A 19,858-nucleotide genomic window follows, 5' to 3' on the forward strand; every position below is an offset into this window, starting at 1 on the left:
CACTCCTCAAATAAGCAGGATGCAATGTGGAATTACAACTACAAGACGTATAAATTAGCAACCACATGACATGTGATAAACTGTTAGAATTTGGACAGAGAAATGGAGGAATATATTCCATGGAGTGTAAGATTCTTGGTATACTCAATCGGTGTGTGGCAGCACTTCCTACTGTTAGAATTTGGTTTTACAAGCCAGATGCTTAATGCAGCAACAGACTGTTCAGTGCAGTAGTTTTGTTTATACACTCAAGGTGCATTAAGTTACAAACTGAAATGAAAAAGCATGACATGGTATGAAATCACTAAAACAAAGAAGATCCAATGCACAGGGAAAACCAAGCATACAAACAAACAAACAAAAATATTTAACAAATTTTTACTTTATTTTGTAACAGCAGTTGTTATTCTGAAAGATTTGAAAGAGTACATTTACAGTTTTCAAATGTTCACATTAATTTGTCATGAAAACTCACCTTATTAAACTTGCGCATTCCGGAATCAAGTCTCAGCGGTGAGATATATTTCTTACCCAACAGTGCCACCTGTAGGTCAAGATCTGTTACAATGAACTCTCCTCTTTTCAATCTGGTACCGACTTTGCACGAAGGCCTACTTCATGAAAAGAAAGAGAACGTTTAGAAGTTAGTTTAGAATGAACAGTATTTATGACACTTTTTGGCATTATTTAGTTTGTATTGATCTTTTAGAATTCGTAAATGTGTGACGTTAATGAATGACAAAGCAGAATTGTTGATGCGAGCTAGCTGTCTGCATTTGGTCTGTCAGTTTGACCCTTCTTCCAGTTCAGTAGATATTGCTGAAGCACCCAGGAGAGTGACACGTGTGGAGTGTTTTGCCCCGACCTTACTGCTGCTGATGAGCGGCTCTGGACGGAGAAGCCGCTGAAGTGCGCTGCCCCTGTGGAAGCCGGAACCCAAGGACAAGGCGCCGTTGGGCTCTCGTGTCGTTCATCTGGCCTGGCAGGAGTGTTGAAACACCAGGTCACATGGGCCACAGCAGCTGCCTTCCATGCCCTAGGTGATTTGGGGGATGTACTGGGTAACTGCTGTCAGTCCTGGGTTTCCGGCTGAGGACGGCACAGGCGGCCCAGTCCTCCCGCATTGCCTCTATCAGCCAACTACAGATGCTTCGCCAGGATACTGTGGTGACACTAAGTAAGGCTTCGGTCCCCCCCCAAACCCCCCCCCCCCCCCCCCCCCCCGTATCGACGAGACTGATGGCACAGAAGAGAAGAGGAGGAGGAGGAGGAGGAAGGAGAGACAAAGCACAAAGACTTTGGGACAACATGCATCACAGTGAGTGAGAGAGCGGCCGTTAAGAGAAAGTCTTGTCAATCCTGGGTTACGTTTCCTTTTGTCTGTCCGCAGTGCACACCTGTAGTGTTCCACACTTGCTCGCTTGTGCTGCAGCGTTCCGTACCTCAATATTTAATCTTCCATCAATGACCATTCGTTCATGAGTACAACATGACGCTCAGCACCCTGATGTTGTGTCTTTGTGTCACCTCACCCCTAAAGATGGGATCTTACAAACTAGATAGCCAATAAGGAAGTTGTTTTATCGTTATATTATTGTAAATCTCATGAATATAGGTATATTTTGGTCAGGCCTTTATGTATCATTTATGCAACATACATATTATCCTGAGTAGGAGAAACCATTTAAAGGTCAGCAGATGGATGGATGGATGGATGGATGGATCATGCAAAATCATGCACGAGTGTATTACAAAAAAATACATTGCATCATATAATATTTCTGATTTTGACACATTGCAATACCATTTCGTATGTGAATATTTTTAAAACGTTTGTTTTTGTTTGTTGCAGTAACAGAGGGCAATGTTGTGCTATTATGGCAGCATCTCTCATTGGCCACCAGGTGTCAGTATTTTACCCCTAACTATGGCTACATTTCTCAAATTAGGGATTTTGTCTTCACTTATGATATATGGCCAAAAGTATGTAGATAGTCCTATTTATTAAACGAATTGGCCAACTAAGCCACATTTGTTGCCAACACATATGTGCAATTCAACATACGGCCATGTGATTGCCCACAACAATCACTGGCATAGGAGATGAAGGATGCCATCTTACCAGTGAGCCAGATCACCGAATTTCAACCCTTTTACAGCTGCCTTGGTCAACCTCAAAAGAAGTGATGTAAAGTGAAGTGGAAACGTTTGGGAGGAAAATGGTAGGTCACACAACCTCACAGCAAGGGCCCTGATCACCCAACACCAGTACCAAGCCCAATGGCAGAACATCCCAGCAGAGGCTAATGGTAAGAGCTCTAGGAGCAGAGAGCATTACCATACACTTGGTTTCAGAATGACATGTTGGATGAGCTGGTATCCATATGTTTTTGTATTCTTATTATTTCTCTTTATTACACAATCTAATAAAGTTCTAAGTAATATAGTACATACAAGAGCTCAAAATATTGGTTTGCAGAATCAAAATGTACGTCACACATGGATGTGTGGGTGGCTTACATCAGTTTCACCTGCATGTCTGCATTCATTTGAAAGAGCATATGAAAGACGCAGGACACCTTAGCATTAATGTCGCGTGTCGGGAAGGACTACACAGGCCACCAGCACTTCCAGGAGATAAGGGATCGAATTTCCAACGTCTCGTCAAATGCTCTAATGCTCAATGAGTTATGCAGCACAGGAAGGCCGACGCTTAGGATGAGCTCCACTGATCACAGTGATTGTTTAATGATCCCAAACCTGAGCAAATAAAGCCCATTTATTCACTGGCAGAAATGGGAGAATTCCAAGGTATATAGATTTACCTTCTTAAATAGATTTACCTTTTGGAGTTAAAATGAGAATGTGTTGTATTCTTTTGTTGCTGCCTGAGTCAAGAAAAAGATATTTGAAAATGATTGCTAGGCATGAGTTAGTGTTATTTTATATTTGTATACTGAACATGCTACTGTGTAGACACATTCACTGTGTAGACACATTCACTTTGTCATTGATAGGCTTTAGCACTTAGCAGGATCCAGGCCAGTGAACCAGCACTGGAAGCCTGGAGGTCAGGTCTTCATGTCTCCCCAGTGCATTTTAAGCTATATGTTACAGTAAAATGTATCTAGTATTTTACTGTAGGTAGTTATGCTCGGAAAAAAGAAGAGCAATTCTACATCATGTGCTATCCTGTCACTCATGCTGGTCTATTTTTGAACTATTTCTCTTATATTTCAAAACTAAAGGAGCCCTTCTAACAGCTGAATTAACATTTATAGCATGTGATGACTTAATAAATGAGAAGCGTATAATTCATTTTGGCAACATGACTAATACTGATTTTTGGGTTAATTTAAAGTAATCTTGTAAGTAAACTAAACCATTTGCAAATGAATAAAAAACGAGATATGACATTCTGTTATGAGACACTGACTTAAGGTTGTGCAAGTTTACATGTGGTTATGAGAAGTATTTGAGAATGTATCCAAACCGACCAAGAAAAAGCAGTCATGCAGTATTTTTGGGGCGCCCTCTCATGGATGAGCATGGTGTAACATGTACAGGGAGCCCTGTATTATAATAATCCATCCATCCATCCATTTTCCAAACCGCTTATCCTATCGGGTCGCGGGGGGTCCGGAGCCTATCCCGGAAGCAATGGGCACGAGGCTGGGAACAACCCAGGATGGGGGGCCAGCCCATCGCAGGGCACACTCACACACCATTCACTCACACAGGCACACCTATGGGCAATTTAGCGACTCCAATTAGCCTCAGCATGTTTTTGGACTGTGGGGGGAAACCGGAGTACCCGGAGGAAACCCCACGATGACATGGGGAGAACATGCAAACTCCACACACATGTGACCCAGGCGGAGACTCGAACCTGGGTCCCAGAGGTGTGAGGCAACAGTGCTAACCACTGCACCACCATGCCGCCCCGTATTATAATAATAATTATTATTATTATTGTTGTTGTTGTTATTATCATTATTATAATTATTATTATTATACCTGACCTGATCTGAATGAATTTTTATTGGTGCAGAAGCGAGGCTCCATGGACCGGCAGGAACCCTCTCATGGACCGGCAGGAACCCTCTCACAGACTGGCTCCGGTCCGCGGCCCATAGTTTGAGAAACGCTGTATTAATACGTAATGAAAGTAATGATTGTGATTAGGTATTTGCATTATCCATGTTTGTAATAATGAGAATAAAAAAAGAATTACAAGGCCACTTGCTCTGACTTGATTATTATCCAACTGCAATGGAATATTCACTAATTTTATTTACACTTCCAAATACAGTGAAATAGGCTGTCAAGGTCAATGCTGTTCTTGTCCCAAAACAGACCGACAGACAGACAAACAAACAGATAGATACACCGACAGACAGACAGATAGACAAGCACATGCATGAGACATTTGGTAGGTAGGTACCACATTTCTGAAATCACAGTGCCCTCCAAAAGCTTTCGGCCTCACTTTACTTGTCATCTGTGATAACAAATGTCAGTAATTCTGACAGCTCATTTCCCTTACACTCCATGGCTCAGCCATACAAATCCTCTAATTCCCCACAGATGGAATTTTTAGAGAAACACAGGTGTCATAAATATAGACACGTACAATAGAAACACACACACACACACATGCCAAAAGAAAGACTCCTGCCACTGCCAGACTGTGGGTGTAATATTGTAAGGGAGCCAAGAGCAAATTCAAAGATTACTGACCTGAAAAGAGAAAATCTGTTTTTAATACAGTCAGCCAAATATGAACCCACACTTGCCTTTCTCCAGTAACATCTTTCCACACACACCTCTGCTGCTGCCAGACGATTCTGATCATTTACATGATGACCCTAGGATAGAATAGGGGTCTCAATGACTGCAGATGGGTTCACATCATGTAAAAACGTCATGGATCGGTGCTTTTTGTGGACCCATGTGGTGGGGGGGGTTAATGGGAGATCAATCAGTCCCTTAAAGACAGTTTAACTGTTTCCATATTGTTTTCACTTGCAATGAAAATGGGAGCTCGTCAAGGACTGCAAAAAAGGTGTGGCTCCAAAATAAATTGTTAATTTTCGTAACAATTTCATTTTTTTTAAGCCAACCCCGCTTAAAATCCCTGGCATTCCGCTGAGCAGTTATTTGTGTGCAAGCACAATTGTATGTTAATGTTTTTTTTTCTTTTTTTCAGATATGCCAAAGCACCAGAAATGTTTCTACTGTGCAAAGCTCTGCAAAGGATGAACCTCCCTGTACAACATGACCAGTGAAAAACAGTGAATCAGTTGTTGGACCCTCTGTGTATGTAGGGAAAGAAGGTTCTTGTCATGCCCCGATCGTCCTATCTTCCTGTGTGCCACGCCCCCCTCGTTAACCCCGTGTGGAATCCCTACGTTCACCAGCTGTTTCTGATCGTTGTCATTAGTCTAATGTATTTAGTCCGTGTTCAAGTCTGTTTCCCCAGTCTGGTCATTGATGTTGAAGTCTGTATGTCTTTCATTATTCATTTATCCATTAAACCCTTTTATTTACCCTGGTCCTGTTCCCCGTGCCTGCTTCCCCGCTCTGCACCATGTCGGTCGTGACAGTTCTACAGAACGGAATATAATTCTCTTATGTTAAAAACTGCACTTGACCAAAGGATGAAGAAGCAAGCTGTCGGTGAGGCTCTACAATGAACTTCAAGAGCAACAGAGAGAAGCAGGAAAGCAGCTTAAATACCAAGTCAACCGGGGGAAAACAGGGCCAGAAACTTCAGCCATTTAGATGTTGTTTTATGAAAGAGCAACTGAAGACAGAACGAGAAATCCCTCAGCAGATTCTGTATTTGAGGTCCGATCATGTTTGGAGGAGCCCCTCATCCAAAGATCTCCAGATCCTCCAAGAGAGGCCTTCAAGAGAGTGCTTTAATTCCCAGAGGGTGGCAGTAAACACGAGGCCCCCGTGCTCGACAACTCAAATACCTCCTACCATGCCTCTGGGCATGTTAATGTGCCCCTTCTCATGACATAAGTTATGAAAGGAAGACTCTGCATTGTGACAACATTAGTTGCTTCTAGTAAAGTCTTCTGAAAAACAGGACAAATTACTACACAGAGAATAAATCCTTTAAGCGTGAGGCCACTTACTTTTCCCAATGCCAGTCTGTCATAAATAACATTATGGTAATCATTTTAGTTGTGTACATCTACTCTAGTCATGATGCTGGCTGTGTGTGCATTTTTCTATTAATTATTGTTCAGTACATTTAAATGAGTACAAAATAAGTGTACACACTAGATTTTAGAGCAATTAATATGATAAATATCGCTTACTTGGCAAATACAATGAAACGCAAAGTTCCACTGAAAAATTTAAGTGGATATGAAAATTCCATAATTCTGCGAATTATGTGGGATCTTAAAGTGTCAAGCTGAATGAACTGACTCGTTGCAAAGTGAAATATCCATCAGCAGTTTACGCACAGTAACGTTTACTGTTGTACTGTCACAGAGTATGCAATATATTCACTTTACTAAATTGTTATATGCAAGTAGTATAAAACGCATAATAACACGCGGTAAATTTTGCTAACCGGAGGTTCCCACGACAAATTCTGCCGCCTCAAAAATCAATTCTGTGCCAGGATATCACAGGGTCCGCAAATATGCACGCCAAATAGCCTAATAACATGTTTCAAGACTGCAGGAAGAAACCCACACAAGCAGATGGACAACATGCCCACACCCCGTACATTATATACTGTTATTTAAAGTTTTTACGGGTTTATTGTCATCCTCCCTGGCAATCGACGAAACGCCCCGGCTCAGGTAAAGGAGAGGCGTGGTCATTGCGACGAACCAATCATAAGAGGCTGTCACAGATGGTGGGCAGGGTTTAAGGCGTGTCCCCGAGAGCACGCTGATGACGTCGGTGTCCGCTGACACAACGGTTGTTTTGGAGGAAGTGAGAGAGCAGCGGTCTGGGTCAGCGCGCGGTCTCCTGTGTGTTACGGAAACAAAGAAAATCGTGAAAAAGAGAAAGGAAAATACAGTGAAATAGTTCCAGAGACTACTCTGCCGATTATTTAGTTTTTTAAACGTGTTAACGTTATAAGCTGGTTAGCTAGCTTGTGACAGCGGAAAAGACCATAGCTAGCCGTAATCATCTGTATCTGCAAGGTAAGTTTGGACAACATAAAACCCAATGGCAGGTATAAACAACTAGACCGCTAGTGACATTAGTGCCTGTGTGGAGATAAAAGCACATCTGCATATTAATAGCAACTGACCGGGTGGTGTTTAGGAAAGAAGCGAGGTAGCGGAGCGCGGAAAGGCCGCCTGCTGCCCAGAGCGAGGAGGACACAGTCCGGGGTATGGATCAATCGAGGGGTCCCTTGTCTTCCACATCATGTTGGTGCTGATAGTACCAGCTACAGCGCGGGATGTTCACTGCCGTTAGCTTGCATGCTAAGGATTGAAGACGGCTGTGGGGTGAAGCCCGATTGAGGGTAACTTAAAGGCCCGTAAAACACAGTGGTCTGCTAGAATATATATACAGTACAATATGTATGTTTTGGAAAGTTGGCATGACAAAGATGGCATGGTATTTGCTGTTATGTGGCAGTGTTACCGATACTCAAATAAGGCACGCCGGCATGCTGAACTTAGTTTTTAATCTACATTTTCTTAACCCAGATTTTGCATTGTGTTTTTAATTATTGAATGATATTTCTAATTTACTGGAAATACAAGAAACGTTGTAAAGACATTGTGTATTTTTTAATCTCACTACTGGCTTCACGTTATAAAATCACATTATAAACATAAAATTATTTGTGGAAGTTGCATAATAATGACCGGTTTACTAAATAAATACTGACTTAAGTATACTTGACGTTAAGGGTTTGCTTTAACTGGGGCTGTCAAAACCACTGTGGTTGAAACACAGGGCTCAGATGAAATCTTTAAATGTAGGTGGAACAAGAACTGCAGGATGAAGTCACATGAACACCGTTAACATTATACAGTAGTAAAATTTGAATGGGGTTTGGAAATGAGCGTACAGGGGAAAACAAAACTCTAACATTAGTAACTAGTAGTTGCACAAGAGTAATAGGAGGAGAGGGAAAAAAACGGTGGCTGCCCTCCCAGGCATGCTACCCTTATCCAAGTCAGAAATAAATACCTAGATGTTGTTTGCACTGCATGCATTTAAAATGATTTCTGCTTTTTAAGAAAACTTGGCAGCAACTTCTTCTTACTCTGGCTGGTTAGTGGAGAGCCTGGGTAAAAAAAAGAAGGGGGGGTTGATTTACAAGAGACCTCTGGGACAGTAACTCAAACTGCAAGCCTAGCTGTGGAGTAGTAAAAAGAAAGTCCTTAAATCAGAGTATCAGCAAAAATCTGGTTCAAGGGTCCGTGGCCTGTCACCTGGACACTGTTGCTGGAGCTCACAGAGCTTAGTCTGTTTAGCAAAGCGAGACGGGTGTGGAGACTGGCACATATCGGTGTGTGAGGTCTGCATAGACAGACCAAAAACACACACACACACTTATACACAGCTGTTTGGCTGCCAGTGGCGGGCCCATTAACACTGAATGCATACATCATTTATTATACAACTCTGGAAAAACTTAAGAGATATATATATATATATATTGCAAACTGCAGCCTAATTTTTCTTGGTATCTCATTAATGAAGGGTTTCATCCTTGCTTTATGGGACTTCAGTCCTGCATCTAGGAGCCTGATACACACTGTCCTAGCAGTGCACTTCACACCTGCACTTAATGTTTCCCATTCTTTTTGAAGGTCACTTGATGTCATCCTATATTCATGAGAAACTGTTGGATAAGTGAACAGGCATCATTAGAAAGTCACTTCTGCCCTTTACCTGGCTGGTTTCTGGTCATTTCCAATGTCTCCTGTTTCACCCATATTCTTGTGTACTGCTCTCTTAGAAATTTTTAACCTGGAAGCAACCTGCTGCTCAGCGTAGCAGCCAGCAGAACCAGGATTAAACCAGGATTTAAAAATGCATTTTTCTTTTTAAAATATAGTGGTCTCTTAATTATTTCTAGTGCTGTATTTTGGCCGGGTAGGCTATAGTAACATTCAGTCTTTCAGTGCTCAGCTGAAGCTACTGTCTGCTAAACAGTCCTAATATAGTATACAGAATTTGCTTAAGGAAAAGTGGCACATTGGAGGACTCAATTAAACATAAATCACATGCAGCATTTCCCACTGAAAAGCAAGGGAACAATTTTGCAGTGAACGTACAGTTAAATTTAACCTTTTAATCACACGCTATAGAATTCAAGCATGCTTCCAGGTCCATGTTCAGTGAGTTGTCTTTCACCATACACATTAAATCATTTAATAAAAGTATCACTGGAATATTTTCATCCATAACGGTTGACTGGTGGCCTTATGTGCCAGTTCTGGTGATTGTGTCAGCACACGGTGACCCGATGCCTACTGCAGTGCCACTGAGGCAGCAGGGAGACTTGATAGCCATGCATGGGTGATGATGATGATGATGATGATGATGGCTTAAAGGGAAATGGTCACATGGGACTCCTGTACTGCGTATTGTTCTTTTAGCCTATTTTTATGTGATGCCAGACATGGTCTTTTAACCACATCTACAAATTGCATCAACATCTTCTTATGACTTTGGTCCATTTTATTTTCAGTTGTTCTTCTGAACAATGATGGTGCTTGTTAATGCTGCCATTTTTGATAGGAAGCTTTCGTGAAGAAGATAGGTGGCTCCACTGTCTTTTTTATAAATCACGTACACTTCCGATTTATTATTATTATTTCCAATTAAAAGTGGACTTTTAAATACAGTTTCACTTTGAGGCAATAATGCATCTTTTGCATGACAAGCACAGGAGGATGAATGCAAGCTATGGAATGATAGAATATGCAAAGGAAGAATAAAAATGAAATGATCTGTTTATTTATTGATCATTTAAGCCTTTTGAAGCTTATAGTAAAAGCATAAAATGAGAAGTGATGCTGCTCTGTTGTGTAGGGGAGTGTGGCTTAGCCACCATGAGTCGGGTACAGAACTTTGCATGTTACTGCGCATGTGCAGGATTGCACTTGGCTGCTGTTAATCTGTGTCTTTCTCATTTCTGCTTAGTTGTTTTAGTTGTAGCTCTGCTAGGCCCCTCTGGAGCTGACATATTTAAATCTCTGACGGCAGTCGTGTATCATATTTGGAGATCAAAATATACAAGACATTGGAGTTGCATTTCACACATAATACATGTATAATACGTGTGGGCCCATTTATGCATGGATAATGTGATATTTGGACACAATTCAACAAACCCCTCCTAATCATAAATTTGTATTTCTAAATGTTTTTTCCCCCAGAAAAGCTGTTACTAAAGTTGAATGTATGCAGGGAAAGTTGGTTGTGTGTGGGTGGTCATTGGTTGGACCTGCCAGGTTGGTGCACGTCAACAGTGATGTAACAATGTTTGTTTTGCACATTGATGGAGATATTAATAGAAGCGATTTCTTCCTTTTGTAACAATGTTTGTTTTGTACATTGATGGAGATATTAATAGAAGTGTTTTCTTCCTTTTGTAAATGCCTAAACATCAGGGACTGTGCTATTGAAAATGTCACTTACTGAGCTTTATTACTGCAGGGTGTAAATGCGTTTTGTAGTGTATTGTCAGTAGTGCTAGTACTAATCTGTAATAATTGCTTTCTGTTGGACCAGTTTAATCAATCTCAGGAAGTCCAGATTATTGATTATTTTGTTTAGCACAGCCTCACTGCAGTCTCCTCCGGGCAGGGTGCCATTGTATGGCCGCAGGGGGTGAAGGTCTTCTAGCATTCATAAGATGTTGTGCAAGTCGTGTCGGAAATGGAAATTTCCAGTGTTTCTGAGAAGACACTTCACGCTTTACGTGATTCGGAGCGTGTCTGTGTGAGACGGCGTGTGATGCGTTCCCGTTAGGACATCCAGCAGCTGTGAGAACAGCAAGCGTTAGTGATCCGCCCACAGTGCTGGCGTCAAGGTGGGGCATTCAAAGGCATTGCCCCCCCCCTAGCGAGTCGCCACGCCCCCCCACACACGCTCCAGAACCCACCACTACAGGCTCCAAAATATAATTTTTTATATCTAATTATTTTTCAGATATTAAACGTGTAAACATTCACGAAATTAATAACAAGCGGTTTCAAATATTTTTTGTCATAAATTCACTTGGAAGAATGTAGGGTAGTTGGTGCTGATTGGTTGTTGCTTTGGTGCGGCATTTGACTTCCGCGTGGGAAATATGATACAATAGAATTTGCAACCACCAGCGGTCACATTAGGGTAATGATTCATTCACCTGAACAGCCTCTTTTCATAAGGGTGTGTAAAAAAATATATATTTATATATCGGAGTTGAGAACCTGATGGAGTTTATGCTGTGTCACTCATGGGAAGCCTAATCAACGGTAAGCTGTTCCTGCGTTCAATCTGAACAAAACCTTGCACTGCGTTTGTGTTTTATGCATCGCAAGGGATTCATATGAAAGGTGCTTGTTTACTTTTCATTAGTCCTGTGATCTTAGGGTTTGCATGACAGTGTAGGGGGCTGTTATGATGACTGACCGCTTGTCTGGGTCTTTTTTTGTTGTTGATGGCAGCTAATGTTCACATCGCTGGGAATCCCGTGACCCACGAGAGTCATGAAAAATTGTCAACCTCTAGTGTCGCTCATATGAATATAGTTCATGATCGATAGTGGCCCCCCATAGTCAGTTAGATGACAGCCCGGTAGATCCGCCCTGACACTGGCCCTGGCCGCCCATGAGAACATACTGCGTCCTATGGCCTCTTGATTAGTCGATCTCCTTCCAGCAGTATGGAACCGAGGATAAATGAACCTAATAAGGTTCTGCAGCACACAGAGATGTGCTCTCTCAATGACTAGGAGTCACTGGGTCTCTCAAAATACACTTGTAACTTATAAAGAGTAAATTGGTTTTGGTGTACATGCTTGCGCCACAAAAATCAGGTTTAAGAGACCGGGAAGGCCCTGGTGTGCTTAGGCTAATGCACTTACCCTGCACTATATAAACAAAATGTTTTCTTAGCCATAAGTCCATGTTCTCTTTTTCTTGCTGCACTGCACCTGTAAGTTCCTGAGGCTCAGTACCTACAGCTGGTTCACCATTGCTTCTAAGTGGCTGATCTCTTACTGACTTTGCTCTTCCACATGCCTGAACACTACAGTATCTAGTCATCATATTCTCTGTATCCTCTTTACAGGAATAAGTAATTACCTTCAGCCAAGCCTCTGCGCCTATTTATTTGGTGGCAGATGTGAATGGGAAGGGTGCAAAACTAGAATGAGTGAAAACAGGTGTTAAGTTAGGCTAATTCTGATTGAATGTTTGAAGATGACGATTAGTCCCTCAGAAGATTGAACTTATTTGCTATGAATATTCTATAGTACAATAATCTATGAATGATAAATGCAGGGCTGTAATTAATATATATATATATATATAAATAGTAATATATATAATAATCAGATGTGCTCACAATGTTCCTCCCAATATATAATGTAGGCTGTTTTATCACAATCAGGAGAGCATCTGAACCTTCACTGAGAGCCTCACAGTCTTGCTACTATCGTTCCCTTTCATTCCCAATTTCTTTTCAGTATTTTCAGTCTTCTATTTTTAAACCTTTTTTTGCTCCCTTGGCACAGGCTGTAAATTGGCATGGAAACTTTGATTCTGATATTTCTTTGCGCTTCACTTTAATTCGTGCCCTTCGCAGACTCCGCCAAAATGCCAAAGATTAAGTCCACTGGTGGCACAAATGCCTTAAAAGTAATTACGCACAGCAGTTCAGACTGTCTGACATTTTCCTCACACAGGTTTCCTTTGGACTAAATCTCTCTCCCCAGAATCTTTATTCTATGTTCTTCCATGTTCCTTCAGCTTTAACACGATGACATCCAGAAAGAAAGTGCTACTCAAAGTCATTATTCTTGGAGACTCAGGGTGAGTATCACACTTTCGCTTTGTTGGCCTGTGTTGTAGTGAAATTTACCTCCATCACAGTCACAACCTCTTAATTAAGGTCTGATCTAGTAGTCACTCGCGATGCCCGATGCTTGACTTCCACCAGCAACAACTACTTAACTATAATAGGCTATTGATGCTGAAATTTTAATTCCCTGATATAATATAAAGGGCCTAAATTAGTCCCTTTAACATGTTGACCATTACTTTTAACAAGTTACTGTGAGTAAATATATCCATTTAGGCTACAGTTAAGCTTGGCTGTCATTGTGCGATAGGTTAGAAACTGCCTCAGGGTCTCTCTCTGCTGCAGGAGGGTGATATAGTGTTTAAACCAACTGGAAACCATTTTCTAGTCTCAGCCTGAACTGCCCCAGTATAGCATTACATATTTGCATGTTTTGGATGCAGTGACAAAACTAGCAAGTGTCTCCACCAGCATATCCAGTAATTTTATATCTGAGCTTGTTTTACTGTATCAAATTATACACTTAATTACAAGTTTCATAGTGCTTCAAGTACGTGGTTTGAAAGGATGTCTGTTGTAAAGGATTGTGATTTGGAATCTAAATCTGTTTTTATCACGTACAACTGTTAAACTGTATGTGTGTGTGTGAGAGAGTGAAAGATGGTGTCTGCTGCTCATAGATCTGTTACTTTTTTATTGCTGTTCTATCACTGGTCAGTACTGTCTGATGAGTGTTATAATGACAGTCCCATGCACTGTACAAGGAGCGTAGTGCACTTAACAAGGATTACTGCAAAGGAATCAGTATTCTCTGTTAGGACTGTAGCCTCTGTTGAATCTCATACAACCCGCAGACGTATCAGCACTGCGCTGGTACAAAAAGTGAAACTATTATTCTGTAAAATGCTTCTAATCTAAGATTTTTTTTCTATAAGTGTTCACTCATTTTTCTCTATTATGATGCCTTGTTTTTTTTCTTTAATAATGGCATAACATTTGAATTTTTCTTTTTTAGTGAAAGGATAAAAAGTAAATGCATCTACAGCCTCAGATTTCAATGCCCTTTGCCATTCCCTTCATCTCTCATTTCCTTTCACCCCCCCCCCTTCCTCCATCTCTCTACTAGTGTTGGCAAGACTTCACTGATGAACCAGTATGTGAACAAGAAGTTTAGCAACCAGTATAAAGCTACCATAGGAGCCGACTTCCTAACAAAGGAAGTGATGGTGGACGACAGGCTGGTCACGATGCAGGTACGACTTCTGACCAGCGCCTACAGCCCAGAGCGCTTTGCTGTGCACTTTATTTATGTGTTAGCTAGCATGCCAGTTCATACAGCAGTAGTCACATTGAACAGAGACGTTCAGGAATCAGGAAGTGTGGTTCGTGACTGATAGGATGTGGAGTATTGTACACTGTACAAGGGGTGTAGTGCACGGTTCAGTGAGGCTGCTCATAACCTTAATGAGAATGAGAAACAACAAACACATACAGATATATATACAGATTTTTTATCAGTTAAATATCTTGACTTTAACTGTAGCAGCACAGAGGCATCTGTAAGCATTTTGGAGATATGGACTTCAGGAAGTGTTAGCTGAAATTTAAATACAGTAGACAACAACATTGTACTTCATCAGATGTTAGCAAACTTGCTTGCACTGGTAGCCTCTATCCATAATGTTTTAAAATAGCACTTCAAAACCTGATTCTGCTGGTGTTTTGATAAAGAAAGTGGTGCATGATTTATTCACACACTTAAGTGAGATTGGGACCTCGAAAGAAGGCATTTTGTGTGAGGTTGTCTGTAGTGCATTTCCTAATAGGTCTGCTGGGCCTCTTCTGGTTGATCGCCTCCACATTCACACATGACCTGCTCCTTATGTCCTGCTCAGATATGGGACACAGCAGGTCAGGAGCGCTTCCAGTCACTGGGCGTTGCCTTCTACCGTGGGGCTGACTGCTGTGTGCTTGTGTTTGACGTCACTGCACCCAACACCTTTAAGACACTGGACAGCTGGAGAGATGAGTTCCTAATCCAGGCCAGCCCACGCGACCCGGAAAACTTCCCCTTTGTAGTGCTAGGAAACAAAATTGACCTGGAGAACAGGCAGGTAGGTGAAAAACTAGAGTGAATGTTTTTCCTTTTTCTTTTTTAACGACAGTGCGGGGGGGGGGGCGTTGTGTGATTTGAACGATGTGCATTCAGTCCTGCTACAACATATGATATCACACCACACTGCAAATCTGTTCTGATGCGATATATTAATACCCAAGTCCAATACAATGTGGAATCGCATTTGTATTTCTGATTTTAGGAAAAGAAAAGTAAACTACAACATTATAGGGTCTTAGTGAGAAACGCTACTTACATGCAAAAACAGATATTCAAGTGAATGATAGTCATGTCCCATTCATGAACAAATCTTTTTTTGAACTGGTTCTTTTCAGTTGGTTGATCAAACCGATTTTCAAATCTAAAACAAACTTTTTTGGTACATCCACACATTGCACAGGTCAAAGTCTTAGGTTCTAAAAATCATAAGATTTTTCAGGAATGCGTTAGTCGCGTTGTAGCATGACTGACCGTACCTTTAATCAGAATGTTATATGTTCAAATCCCAGTGTCAGCAGAGTGATTTTGCCATTGGGGCCTTACAAACTTGCAAACAGAATGGAGATGCTCATAAAATATAATTACACATTGCCTTTTACGACAATCATTTGCCATTCATATCACTTTATATGACCATGGTGTACTTGTGTGTCAGTTGTGTCAATTCCTGATTATAAACTAATATAAAATAATAAAATGAAGATGAAATGGAAAATTCATGGCTATTTGTACAGAATGTAAACAATGAGCCCCTTTAGCCAGATCCCTGCCCCAGCTCTCTGTCTGTGCTGCCGTGGTCAGAGTGTCCCAGGTCAAATTGACATTTGTTTTAACGTAGCTGAAGTGTACTTTTCAGATACACTCAGTTAATCAGTGCAGTGCAACACTGAACTTTAAGTATTTGTTTATTTTTGTTCCTTGATTATCTTTGAACTACACTACAAATATTTCACCAGCTACTCCAGTGCAGACTGGACTTTGTGTGTGTGTGTGTGTGTGTGTGTGTGTGTGTGTGTGTGTGTGTGTGTGTGTGTGTGTGTGTGTGTGTGTGCGTGTGCGCACGCGTGTGTGTGCGTGCGTGCGTGCGTGTGTGTGTGTGTGTGTGTGAGAGAGAGAGAGAGATATACATATATTACATTGTGGAGAACAAATTCCCTCAATGTGATAAAAAAAACTGTTATTTTGACATTGTGGGGCCCAATTTTCTGGTCTCCAGCAGGGGAAACTCGGTTTTACAAAAATCTGACTGCAACCGAAAACTAAAATGGGATTAAATCCCAAAAGATTTTTTTTTTATTATTATTTTGTTTGGTTACTTATGGTTAAGGTTCGGGCTGGGTAGGGGTTAAGGTTGTCATAGTTGGGATTAGGGTTTTGCCCTTAGAAATGAATGGTCAATCCCCACAAAGATATGAATATGTGTGTGTGTGTGTGTTCATACGAAATAATCGAGTGTGGAGAAAAACAAGGTGATAATGACAGTCTGTCTTTGCCTAATAGGTGACGACCAAGCGAGCACAGGCTTGGTGCCAGAGTAAGAACAACATCCCCTATTTTGAGACCAGTGCCAAGGAGGCCATCAATGTAGACCAGGCCTTCCAAACCATAGCACGCAACGCTCTGAAGCAGGTGAGGACGCTGCTCTTGGCATCTGAAAGGCAGAAGCCTGCAGCCGCTCAGGGCACTGAAGCCAGGAGCCAGTGTCACCCTGATTATACACTGTTTATTTGGCTGATGCATGTTTTCTGTCTTTCCTCATTATTTGCTTGAACTTGGGAGATGTTTTGCCCTTGTATATGTTTAAAATCAATCTGTTTGCACACACCACTGCTTTCACTCCTGCCCTCTTTCTCAGGAGACAGAAGTGGAGTTGTACAATGAGTTTCCGGAGCCAATAAAACTGGACAAGAACGACAGGACGAAGGCTTCTGCAGAAACGTGCAGTTGCTGAGTGGGGCCTTTGCAGCTGTTCAGGTCTCCTATGACCTCCTCAAATCCTCCCCACACCCTCTGAAAGCCCTGTGTCCATGACAGTTCCTAGCCCGTCTCTCCCTGCCGTATTGGCCGTCATCACCTGAATCCATCATCACTGGCCAGCAGGAGTCATTCAGTATGATGGTAGATGAGAGTTGACTTCCATTATTCTGATGTAATGCACACGCACACACACACACACGCATGCACACACACGCACGCACATTTTGTTTTCCTTGTCAGACCTTCCTATTATTCCAGAAGTCTTAGCATCCCCTTACCACCTAAAAAGAGCTACAGTTCCTCCTCACTCTCTGACATTTAGCCAGAAGGAGCTTATGTTACCTAACAAGTGGGATTAAGAGCTTCAGGAGATATTTTACTTATAAGCAGTACATTTTGTCGATTTTGTCAAGCCAGCCTTGTTATAACTTGAGCTATTTTGCTAATTTACTTTACAAAATGGCTAAGGTTTCTATTATATGACTTAAAGTAAGTTATTACCTACGCAGTCATTAACGTTTTAGTTTTCCTGCAAATTAGTTTATGAGCCAAACAAAAGCATACTGATTGTGTTTGCACTTTTATTTTGTATTTCACCTAAACTTTGGTTCACACCTGCTCTTCGATATTGACAAGAATTTCATAAGCATCGTGTGCTGGGATAGTGAGCTGACACACTTATTAACCCACTGGGCACCAGTCACATGAAACCACAAAGCACTTAGCACTGGGGGCAATAGTGGGGGCTCAGTCCCATCTCTGGCCTCCTCTTCACGCTCTTTACGGCTAACTCTGCTTCTTAGATTGAATTCACAGGAAAAATCTCACTATGAGCGGATGTCACCAGGCCTTTTAAATTTAAATGTAGAAACTGCTATGTAATTTATTCTTAGGATGTTAATACTACTTTTACCGCTACTGATACTTTTGCGAAGCGTCGTTATTTTGCCTAACTGCATGTTTCCCATAATTTCCACGCTTCCACCTGATCGTCCGCAGGTGCCTCAGGTTGGAAAATATTTTGTTATATTACTTTTAACCAATCAGATACAAGTTGTGTGTTCATGTACTGTGTTTAGAAATTTCATTACATTTTGGGAAGTGGTGGAATGCTGTACTGAGACAGGAATGGATATTTAATCCCTATAAAAGAAAATCTTGTAAGTACTCATTCTGGCATTGTTAATTTAACAATAATGTATTCGAGAAATAAGATACAGATTGTTTTCAAAATATTTGGGTTTCAATGTAATAATGATAATAAAAGGTTCTTGAATTAAATCTGTATTTTTTGGACAAGTGATTGAGGATAAATCTTATCAGCCAACCATGATGAGGCGATCTGTACAAAAAAAAAAATAGGTGACAAATTACACGTTCCATTTGATTTAAAATGTGTAGGTGATGGTACAATAAAAGCAAAGACTATTCTGATCTTAACTTTTCGAGTACATTTGTAAAAATGCTGATGTAAGGTTGAGTAAAAGATATATCTATTTACAACAACCACGTTTGATCCCTAAAGCATTGTTTACATAACATTCCTGCGATCTGTTTGGTTTGTCCTGCGTCTGCTCTTTCATGTTACCTAGCTCGGATTTTCCTACTCACTTCCAGAAGATAAAAGCCCTGTGTACAAAATGTTGACATTTCACAACACTTGAAATAAATTTGCAACAAAAATATATACAAGTAACCACAGTCCTCATTTTTTTCACCCTCACCGTATGTTTTATGAATCAAACTTAAAACATACTACGCAAGCAGCGTTTGGCGAGTTGGCTCGCAATCTCCATCTAGTGGCCATTAAGGAACATTTTCGAATCTGAGTTTTGAAACGCATCATTTAACAGGTGATGTGATTATTTTCTGCAGCTATTATTGCACTGTTACATTGAACGACGCAAATTTGATCATTTTTGTGATAAATCGGAACACTAGCAAAACCTCAAGGGAGCCCAGTAGCCTAAAGTACAATGTTAGGATGAAGTTTGGTAACTTTTCATAAGTTTCAGAAGTATCTTCCAGTCTACGACAGAGAGATATCAAAGCTTAAACGTTTTATGTTTTCGTGTGTTTTCATGTGGCCAATAATGCCAGTCGCACTCAGATTTACAATGTATAGTTTAAATTCGTATACACGCCGGGCCCATTACAGAAAACAAAAACATTTGGAGAGTATACACGCATAAGTACAAGTAGCAAACGTAACTCGAGAAAGAAAGTGTTCTGAGTGTCTTGACTATTCCACGTTATGTTGAGGCGTGACGCAACGGCAAACCTCTTAATATTCTGCATGCTACCACGCGAGGGCGTCTGCTGTGCTAGTTAAAATAAACTAAACATTAAATATTTCGATAATGTGCCACTTCTGTAAAATGAAATTGGTCCTAGTAAATTGGTAGTTCACGACTTTGGAAACGTAAAACAGGCGCACGCAGGAATACTTTCAAGTTTCCAAAATTTTCTCTCTTGAACTTGGTCCCCCCATCCTACTTAAAGCTACAAATCTGGGGAGTGTTCTTTCATTTCTGTTTTCTTACTAGCAGTTACTAACATATCGTTTTACCGAATGCACCACTACACATTCTATCGATCAGTCTGTATATCTGGCGTCGAAATATGTAAGATAATTGTATCATTTGGGAGAAAACTAGTTTTAAACAAACTTCAAAAAACACAACCTCATTCTCGCGGCGAAAAGCTGTGTTGTTGTTCCCAATCACGTCCGCTTATCAGTGATATATA

The 19,858-nt window shown here is 41.0% G+C and overlaps 1 protein-coding gene and 1 long non-coding RNA gene across 3 annotated transcripts; both read left to right on the forward strand.

Annotated features, from left to right (window-relative positions):
- The first annotated feature begins 1,226 nt into the window (after positions 1-1,226).
- On the forward strand, positions 1,227-4,194 carry LOC125744774 (uncharacterized). Its single transcript, XR_007398495.1, has 3 exons — positions 1,227-1,318; positions 2,160-2,309; positions 4,052-4,194. It is a non-coding gene; the product is annotated as an uncharacterized LOC125744774 (long non-coding RNA).
- A 2,731-nt stretch (positions 4,195-6,925) lies between these two features.
- On the forward strand, positions 6,926-18,616 carry LOC125744768 (ras-related protein rab7). 2 transcript variants are annotated; one of them, XM_049016974.1, is made up of 7 exons: positions 6,926-7,178; positions 7,303-7,370; positions 12,966-13,028; positions 14,144-14,270; positions 14,913-15,131; positions 16,634-16,762; positions 16,989-18,616. In XM_049016974.1, exons 3-7 carry the CDS (start codon positions 12,976-12,978, stop codon positions 17,082-17,084), a joined length of 624 nt encoding a protein of 207 aa, XP_048872931.1. In that variant the 5' UTR covers positions 6,926-7,178; positions 7,303-7,370; positions 12,966-12,975; the 3' UTR covers positions 17,085-18,616. The 2 variants fall into 2 exon arrangements, with proteins under 2 accessions (XP_048872931.1, XP_048872930.1); XM_049016973.1 differs by lacking the exon at positions 7,303-7,370 and having other exon boundaries at positions 6,927-7,178.
- The last annotated feature ends 1,242 nt before the right edge of the window (positions 18,617-19,858 follow it).

Source organism: Brienomyrus brachyistius, chromosome 6 (genome assembly GCF_023856365.1).
Source record: "Brienomyrus brachyistius isolate T26 chromosome 6, BBRACH_0.4, whole genome shotgun sequence".
In the NCBI taxonomy this organism is placed as follows: domain Eukaryota; kingdom Metazoa; phylum Chordata; class Actinopteri; order Osteoglossiformes; family Mormyridae; genus Brienomyrus; species Brienomyrus brachyistius.